The 10,010-nt window shown below is 37.9% G+C and overlaps 1 protein-coding gene across 1 annotated transcript in view; it reads right to left on the bottom strand.

The window, feature by feature from the left end:
• Positions 1–4,514, bottom strand: part of LOC107559588 (ubiquitin-conjugating enzyme E2 K-like) — a 7,681-nt gene extending 3,167 nt beyond the window's left edge. Inside the window, exons 1-5 of the mRNA XM_016243471.1 lie at positions 4,408–4,514; positions 2,015–2,108; positions 1,755–1,813; positions 361–443; positions 194–293 (exon numbers count right to left, since the gene is read on the bottom strand). Coding sequence (XP_016098957.1) covers positions 194–293; positions 361–443; positions 1,755–1,813; positions 2,015–2,108; positions 4,408–4,479 — 408 coding nt within the window. The 5' untranslated portion in view covers positions 4,480–4,514. The remainder of the gene's footprint in view (positions 1–193; positions 294–360; positions 444–1,754; positions 1,814–2,014; positions 2,109–4,407) is intronic.
• Between the last annotated feature and the right edge of the window lie 5,496 nt (positions 4,515–10,010).

The raw sequence follows: 10,010 nt of genomic DNA, 5'->3' as shown, positions 1-10,010 counted from the left end.
GTACACACACTGCCAACACACATTTCAGTTCAAAGACTTAATAAGTGACTTTTGTTATACCATTTAAGATATTTAAGACTTTTTATGCCCTTGAGTTTAATCAAACTAAATGTAAGACATTTTACAGACCCTGAACACCACAGGAACGCCATTTTTACACCACTTTTTGTCGCACATTCCCCCAAACATCTACCTGATTGGCAACGACTGCGTCCTGTGGATCATCTGGTTCAGCGGCGGCCAGAAGAGCCTGTAGAGACAGTAAGACTGTTCGGAGGGTCATCGCCGCCGCCCTGAAACACACACAGCTTCAGCTCCAGCGCAGTTCACTTCTCTACTGTGCGCTCAGTGAGATCTTACCACTGGTCCTTCAGGATGTCCAAACAAATGGCACCTGTTACTGAGCTGATGTTGGGATGCCAGATCTTCGTTATAAACCGAACCTGGAAAACATCAGCGGACAAGTGCCAGAATTAATCTGTGAGTGAAAGTTAAAAGACACGTTAGTCAATAGCAGAGGTGAATCTCACGATTTCAATTCAGAGAGTCACAATGCGAGTACAAAATGATTCTTGATTCATCGAAATTGATTCACCAACAGTGAGTTTTTGCCGTATTTGGTTTTTAAAAATTGTGATTCCTGCACAAACACATTCATGTCACCTAAAGCAGTTATTATAGTTAATATATAAAAACTATAACCATAAAACATATATATATATATATATATATATATATTTTTTTTTTGTTACTTAAAATAAAATAAACATTAACAGAAATAAAATATTTATTTTATTTCAGCCAGTTGCCAAGGTAACACTTCTCATTTTCATTTAGTTTAACTTCATGTACTAAAATAAATAAAACTAAATAAAACAAAAAAACAAACAAAAAAAAAACTATAGACATATTAAAAAAAATAAAAAATAAATAAAAATTGACAAAGACACACAACAACAACAACAAAAAACAAGGCAATATTTCTCATTTTAGTTTTGTTTAACTTGATGTACTAAAATAACTAAAATTAAAATTAATAAATATTTTTTAAACTATATAGACATATTTAAAAAATAAAAAAATAAATTAATAAAATTGACAAAAAACACACAACAAAAAAAACAGGCAATATTTCTCATTTTAGTTTAGTCTAACTTGATGTACTAAAATAAATAAAACTAAAATTAATAGATATATTGTTTAAAACTATATAGATATAAACAATAAAAAAAGAATAAAATTGACACACAACAAAAAAAACAAGGCAATATTTCTCATTTTAGTTTAGTTTAACTTGATGTACTAAAATAACTAAAACTAAATAAACTCAAATTAATACAAATATATAGAGATGTTTAAAAAAAACTAATAAAAATGACAAAAACACGACACAATTTCTAAAACTAACTAAAATGAAAGTGAAAACAGAAAATATAAAAATAAAATATCATTCAAAATATTAACATATGAATGATACTAAAATAGCACTGGCCTAAAGTGTACTATGCATAATATATAAAGTGTTTTCTTTGAAATGTTGTGAAATAAAGCTTGTTCAGCCTTTTTGTCTTCGCTCCTGCATGCATTTGTTTGTACAAACACACAGCACTAGTCAACAGTACTCTAATATCACAAAGCATGTAAACACGGCCTCACATGTTTCTAAGCAAGAGTCTGTAACTGCAAACCCAGTTTAACTAGATTAGCCAGTATTTTGAGCAGCAGATCGTCCTCATCATCGTCTCGTTACTCACCTTTGGCGGATTAAATGGATATGTCTCTGGAATTTTTATTTCTAATTGATATCTGCCACCTGCAAAACAAGAAAGGACAGAAAGTCATGCAAAATAGAAAAAGAAAAGCATTTTTTCAGTGCATTTTCTCATTTCTGACTATTGGCAAGTGTGGCATAACATTTGGACGTGTTGCAGATGCAAAGCATGTATTAAACACTGCAGTGCAGATATCGTTAATAGTGTTCAGAAACAGTTCAGAACAACATCTTTTCTCTCACCTTCATAAGGCGTGTCTGGCGGTCCGGCGATCTCTCCCTTCAGTTCTGTGAAATTCTCATCCACTAAATCCACCTTGATTTGGTTTTTACTCGTCTGTGAAAATAAAATGTCAAGACAATTACTCAACAAGAGACACAGTTTCCAAATGTAAACCCATTCCACAGAATTCAGCCAAACTGAGAGCAGAAAATGCCTAGAAAGTCTGCCCAGATAGCACACATATGTCTGCAAGATGTCTGTTAAAGATCGCTTCATCTGGAAAGCATCTGCTGTGCACAAACATCTGGCAGACGTCTGTAAGATGTAAATTTTACATACATTCTAAATCATAAACATCTTAAAGACATCTAATAGACATCTGATAGAAAACGTCTTATAGACGTATTGCAGATGAGCAAACACTGTAAAAAAATACGTCTTCCAGGTGTAAATGCAGACGTCAAATAGACGTCTCTGAGATGTATGTGTTTCCACCCTGATAGCACACGCACATCACGGAGACGTCTATTTGACGTCTGCAAGACGTATTTTTAGATCTGTAATACAGCTACTGGACGTTTCCTATCAGATGTCAAACAGACATTTATAAGATGTCTTTAAGATGTTTATGATTTAGAATGCATGTCCCTGATTGCATGCGGAGATGTCTATTTGACGTCTGCATTACATCTGCAAGACGTATTTTTTAGTGTTTGCTCATCTGCAATACATCTACAGGACGTTTCCTATCAGATGTCAAATAGACGTTTAGAAGATGTCTTTAAGATGTTTATGATTTAGATTGAATGTAAAACTGACATCTTAAAGACGTCTGTCAGATGTTTGTACACCGCAGATGCTTTCCAGATGAAGAGATCTTTAACAGACATCTTGCAGATGTACCTGTGCAATCTGGTCAATGTTGGGAAATCCAAAATTCAAAGTTAAAGTTTGGAAAAATGGAAAAACCTGACCAAATTAAAGGCAAAACCACAAACTTTGCACCTGAACCCACAATTCAAACCCAATAAATCCAAAACCCCAAAGCTAAAACTACCAACTGTACCCAGATAGCACAGGTACATCTGCAAGAGGTCATTTAAAGATCTCTTCATCTGGAAAGCATCTGCGGTGTACAAACATCTGATAGACGTCTTAAAGATGCCAGTTTTACATTCATCCTAAATCATAAACATCTTAAAGACATCTTCTAAAGTCTATTTGACATCTGATAGGAAACGTCCTGTAGACGTATTGCAGATGAGCAAACACTCTAAAAAATACGTCTTGCAGACGTCTACAGGACGTTTCCTATCAGATGTCAAATAGACGTTTAGAAGATGTCTTTAAGATGTTTATGATTTAGATTGAATGTAAAACAGATGTTTGCGCACAGCAGATGCTTTCCAGATGAAGAGATCTTTAACAGACCTCTTATCTATTTACATTATACCACATAGTACTTTTTTAAAAACAATATTATGTGATGGTTTTGGTACCATGGTAATACTAAACTTATTTGTGGGTGACAGCAAAGTCACACTGACAGCTTACTACAGTATGTTATACCCAATTGTACACCAATAATGTGAGTTTAATGAGTATTTAATGAAGGATCTGAGATTATGCTAAATGCAGTTAATCTGTGCTGAAGTTTTAATGTTAAAAGTTTCACACAACACTCAACAAACACACACACAGTAGTGCATTATCACACGCATTCTTCACAGTACAAACATTAATCAGGTGATTTTAATGAAAATGCATGTTCGTACAATCATAATTCATAATAATAATTCATAATTATATCATGCTACACGATGCTATCAGACCACAACCTCGATAAAACTACAATACAAGTTAAGAAACCCGTCAACCTACATAGATTACCCCAAATATTAACCGTCGAGAGTCTGAAAATATTATTTAAATGCCAAATGTGATGTTTTAAGAGTGCATGTGTGTGTTTATGAAGCACTGGCCTTCAGTTAACATTAGCACGCGGCTAATCACACTCACACACACACACAGGCCTTTATTACAAACACAAGCACACAGCAATACACAGCACTGTATCAGCACAATCAGCACTCTGAAATCGATTAAATAAGCACGTTTGAAGCTCAGAGCTGTGATTCTGTTCGGCGGGTTTGGACTCGTTTAGCAACGCGGTTCGGCCTGGACGGGACACACATCCCATAATATTCCCCCAAACCACCCATCTGACAAACCAAGCACACATTAAGCTGCATTATCCCAATGCACGAGCCGCATCTCAGCCGCGTGTGTGTGTGCTTCACAGCTGATCTGTCCGTCATTTGAATGCATTAAATGCACATGCGTGAGTCATGAAGCATGATTGATTGACAGCTGTCATGTGAAACGCACGCGCGTGTGTCGGTGTTAAACGCACCTCTTCGCTTTTCAGGACCTCTTTAAACTCCCGTTTGATCCGCTGGACCGCGATGTTGGCCATGCTGTTCATACACACACACACACACACACACACACACACACACACACAGAGAGAGAGAGAGAGTGAGTGAGTGTGTGTGTGTGTGTGTGCAATATGGTACAGTTTATGGACGTGCAACTTGGTATTGGCTCCTGATTATCATGCACAACCTTTAGATTACAGTATATTGCATTTATGCCCTTTGCTCAACTATTTTGTTTGTCATGCTTGATAAGAAACAAATGGAGAAAAGTAGAGGATGCCAGGACTAAGTTATTAAAAAATAAACAATAGGCATGCATAGGCAAAATCAATGTTTATTTTTTCTTTCACCAATCAGTTTTTTAGATTTCAGGATATTTGAGCCAAACTTTGCACACAGATGATTCTCAACTATGTTAAGATAAAAGAGAATGATTTGATATAATATTGTTTTAGAATATATGCGCAAAATGTCCATAAAGTGGTATTCCCATTCTATACAATGTATCTATAGATTGCATCTAATTAGCATATTAATGTGTTCTTGTGGCAAACCATAATGAAGAAGAAGTGTAATGATGGGAGTAATAACTTGGCATAAGAATATCTCATATTTCATAGGAATATTGATCTATATTTATTTTGTTGTGTTTCCCCAAAATGCCTGATTAACAGCCGTTTGTCGTCTGCAGAAGACATGTATGAAAATGATTCCCCGTTTCATAACAAAAAGTAATTTTACGATTTGAAACCCCAGAACATTTTTCTGAGATGTTTATTTATGACAAACAATTTGAAAATGAGTCGGATTTAACTGATAATTAGGCTACAAAACATTATCACATTTCCCTAAGAGTGCTGATCATTCTGTCAATATCAGTCATATATCATTTACTCAAAATTCACCTGAATATTTGAAAACAGTTGTTCTGGTGTTTAAGAGCTAACAGGGAACGTTCTTGAACACACGTTCATAAAAAGTTATGATCAAACGTTATTCCAGTAACATTAATAGAATGTTTGTTCAACGTTCTCTGCTCTTTAATAATGTGTATACATGTAAACACAAAAACATTGTTCATGGAACATTTCTTTCCCGAATTATTTTAGCATTCATTTAATGTTTTTTTTTTTTAATTGTTACTCGTTTTAGAATGTTCGTGGAACATTCAAAAGTAACATTCCCAAAATGTTTGCAAAATGATTTTGTTTTATCTCACAGAAGGATATTTTATTATCAGATGCACCCCAGTGTGAATGACACCACGATTTCTAATAAACTATTATTCAAATAGTCGCTCAGGTCTTTTATTTGTGCTCTTAGAAAACAGTCATTGAAATCACACTACAGAATCTACATTTGTTGCAGAACAAAGCTTGTCAAAGGCTGTGCACAAATGACGTGATTATGTGAAAGTGATGAATGATTTCTGAATGTTTCAGGCGATTCTCAGGCAGATGAACGGCGAGGTGAATTTCTTTAGGCCGTGGAAGAGTTATACGTGGGGTTTTGGAAATAAAGGTGGCGAATACTGGCTGGGTGAGTGTTTTTGTGACATTTGGGAGATAAAAAGTAAACAATCAAAGACATTTAATCAGGACTGCAGTATAAATGCAGATTATGTTTGTTATTAAGGTTATTAAACTGATTTCATTTAATGTTTTTAACAGGCGTAGAGTTCATGCATCAGCTGACGCACAGATATAAGTATAAACTTTTTGGAGGACTTTGAAGGGAAGAAGGCTTACGCTGTATACAAGTCTTTCTCTGTGGACGGTGAGGCTGATGGGTACTGTAAGGTCTGCGCACCTGGCCCAAGGAAGGTATCCAGTGGCGGATGAAGGTCTCTTGCGTGTTCGGTCTTTTCAGCGCGCAGAGTTATTCAATTTAGGTTTAACTCAATCTGACTCCATTTTAGTATCTGAATTCTAATTTAGGTTGAAAGGCACATTGGTTGTTTGTCGGTCTCTGATTATTCTTACATTCGATTATTCTAATTAACTCTTTACTTTGTATTTTTTCTCGTTCACTAGGAATCTATGTCGCTTAGGATGCCTCACGGCGGCCGCTATGCGTGGGCTCCACGATCACAAACTCGCCAGTTTGATCCTTATTCAGAGGTTTGTGGCTAATCTGTTTAGCCCCCTACAGCTACCCATGTAATATTCCGACATTAATCAGCGGTTCTTCTAGACCACCTTTGTCTAGACCCCGACAGCTAATCTAGCTTCGTACAACTTAATTAATTCTGAAATTATATACATGGTTACCGTAACTGAGTCCAACTTAAACTAAGGTCAAGCGGTTAGTCAGAAATTTAGAATCTCACCTGATGCGCCTCATGCTTCATCTCCTGAGATCTAATGTGCACTTAACCCTGGTCGCAGATTTGCGGAAACATACGCCTTCACTTAATCTACTTGAGAAAATAACTTCAGAGTGAGTCAGAATAAATCAAATGTAACAATTTATTATCAGTCAGGTAAATATGTATTGTGCCAATTATCTCCACAGCCAATTCAACGATATCAAATCAGTACAAGACATCAAACTCTCAAAGACGAATCTACGAGTAAAATGCATACCTGAGATTAAATGTATTAGATGTATTAGAAAAATACATAGTACAGAGTATGAGGAGATACTCTGTACTACAGAATCGCCCTGACTCTTTTGCTGCAATCCTTTAAATACAAAACTAAGAAAAGACATCCTCCAAATGGAGACCTGTACAAACAATTGGAATTTGCATTAAGCCAGGTCCCAGACCTGGGTGGTCTACACCTCAAATGGGAACAAAAGGTAATTTGCATGGGATTCTTAGGATCTGTATTATCTTTTAGTAAGATTAAGACCATTGTACCACTTGCCCTGAAACTATTCAAATGAAACCAAACATGACTGTAAATCTTATTTGCATTCATTTAGAACATTATATTCTTGACCAGTTTGAGTGAATCCAGTGGAGGGAGGAGATGAAAAGGCACAGATGCATATGTGAGAGAGGCGTTTCCCGCACCACCCCTCTGTGGGGTGTCCTGAAGATGCCAGTGCATTGTTTGCCTCTCAGGAGATCAAAGTATTCTAGTTTCTTTTATCCTTACAGTACAAACTGCATGTGAGCGGCTTTGTAGACGGAGGAGCAGGTGAAACAAACCACAGATGTTTATAATGAAGAATTTAATCAAATAAAACGATAGTTTTAAAAGTATTTTTAAACCATAATGTTTAAAACCTAATGAAACCTATTTTATTTATTTAAAAAAAATATATATATTTTAGATGTCCAGGTGAAAGTGCCTCTATAATGAAAGTTTCTCCTTTCTGCAGGTGACTCCTTGAGTCCACACAATGGAATGAAGTTCTCCACCTTTGACAAAGACCAAGATCTTTCAGGAGACAACTGCGCTTTGAAATACTATCAAGGAGGATTTTGGTACAAAAAATGTGATTACACAAACCCCACTGGTAACTATCTGTGGGAGAAAGATAATAGAGTGACAAATACTGGAGCCACCTGGTACTACTGGAAGAAGTGCTGGAATTCTCTGAAGTCCATCAGCATGAAGATCAGACGTGTGAAGTAGAGCAGGGTTTCCTTCTTTTATATGTGCTTCACGAGCCTTAACGCTTCACTGCAGCTTGTGCACGCATCCACAACTTTTATGCATGTATGTGGATCTTTATTAAAATATGGTGACAAACAATTCCCTTGACTTTTAATGATGAAAAAGAAACCCCACATATGAAATAGTTTCACTCATGTTGTCTTGCATAAAAATATATAAATAAGAATTTGACAAGTTCCTGAAAAATCCCTTGTCCTCTTAAAAAACAATATGCTGAAACTGGGTTCACAACTTTTTATTATTAACCAACTAAACAGATCTCATTTATGAATTAGGAAAATACTTACATACAGGCATATGAATTTACATATGTAATTGCCCATATTTTAATTGAAGGTATGTCAGCAACACTATAAATGCAAATTTAATGATTTTACTAACGCTATCCTTCCCCACTCCCTTTTTAAAACTATACAACAATTACTGTATTTATTGTCCACAGGTGTGCAATTAACCAATAATCAACCAGAAGGGGAACTCAGATGCAGCAGCGCCCCCTAACGTATACATCAAAAATATTACACAAATTATACAAAAAAGCAGTGCTCTGGGTTCAAATTAACTTAAGCTCCACAACATCTCAATCAAAATCATTTTGCAGAGTTTAAAGCCTAAATATGATGCATGCAATTTCATTATAGCACTTCGCACCAAGAACTACATCGATAAAACTATTGTCTTTTAAAAGTCGTTCTAATTCCGAAAAAGGAATGATATCGTTAGATTCCCTTTCAAAGAGAAAGTGTTTTTTTCCAGCTGCTGAACAATAAAAACATTGACAGCCAATCAGAATTCACTCGACTTTAACGAGCTCGAGCATTTAAAGAGACAGACGGCAAATAAACAGAATGTGCATGTGTTGGTGTGGACGCTAATACAGTAATATTCATAGCTCCCTTTCAGTCGGTCACTCTCGACGTCACGTTGGATGACCGACGAATTGGGATCTCGTTTAGAGAGGCCAATCTACCTCGAGTGTAAACTAAATGAGCCAATGCACACTGACATGCGATTATTGCATCCAGCTACCGCTGATCACAGCATGAGTATAAGTATGCAGCGCATATTCAGCTTTTCGCTTCTGAGCCGAGCAGTTCTATCGCTCTGCTCCTGACCTTCTGCTTAGAGAAAAAGCTACAGTCAAGCACGCTCTTCGTGGGCTTTCGTGCTAGTGGTACGGCGCTTCAGCGGCGGTGGTTTTCCCGTGTCGAGTGGGTTGCACACATCAGGCTGCACTACCCCCCCTGTGTGTGTTGCAGACGGCCATCTCCCCTGTGTGCTTCAGTACACTAAAAGAGCAATTTCCATCTAAAAGAGCTTCACGCGTGGAACGTCTTTTTAAAGACGCGTCTTTTTAAAGATGTCTTACCATCTGGGTTTCTGGGTGCGGTCGTTACCTGGTGCCGGGTGATGGTCACGATCGCTGCCTTTCATGTCTGGGCATGAAGCACGCTGAGGTGGCTTTCGTGGATGACTCATGCTCCCATTGCGGGGGTATGACCATCTCGGAGTTGCGGACCAGACTCCGTTACCTGCAAGGGGGCGGAGTGCTCGTGCCACTGCCTAAATCTGGGGTTCCCTCTGGTGGCAGCCGGGGGCGCTCTTTTTCTGTCAGTGGGCGGACTGGTCTTACGGTCACGGTAAGAAATTCCCCTCCAGGGAGACTCCCCATCCCGCCAGCACTTCAAAACCAGTGGAGCTCTCGAAAGAGCAGGCTGGACCCTCCCGGGGGGTACCACCTGTTTCTTCCAAGGCTCCCCCCGACGATCGGATGTCGATTGCAGCATCGGAAGGTGAGCCAAACTTTTCTGGGGATGAAGATCCATCAGCGTTGCCGCCCTCTGGGCGGCCAGCGGTGCCGGATACGGACCCGGAAATGATGGCTATGCTTTCCCGGGCCGCCGAGAGTGTCGGGCTCGAGTGGGATCTTCCACTGCGTCCCGAACCCT

The sequence above is a fragment of the Sinocyclocheilus grahami genome, unplaced genomic scaffold (assembly GCF_001515645.1).
Source record: "Sinocyclocheilus grahami isolate Dianchi unplaced genomic scaffold, SAMN03320097.WGS_v1.1 scaffold692.1, whole genome shotgun sequence".
Classification (NCBI taxonomy): Eukaryota; Metazoa; Chordata; class Actinopteri; order Cypriniformes; family Cyprinidae; genus Sinocyclocheilus; species Sinocyclocheilus grahami.
The sequence above is the reverse complement of the archived record's forward strand: the minus strand, read 5'-3'. Positions and strand labels throughout refer to the sequence as shown.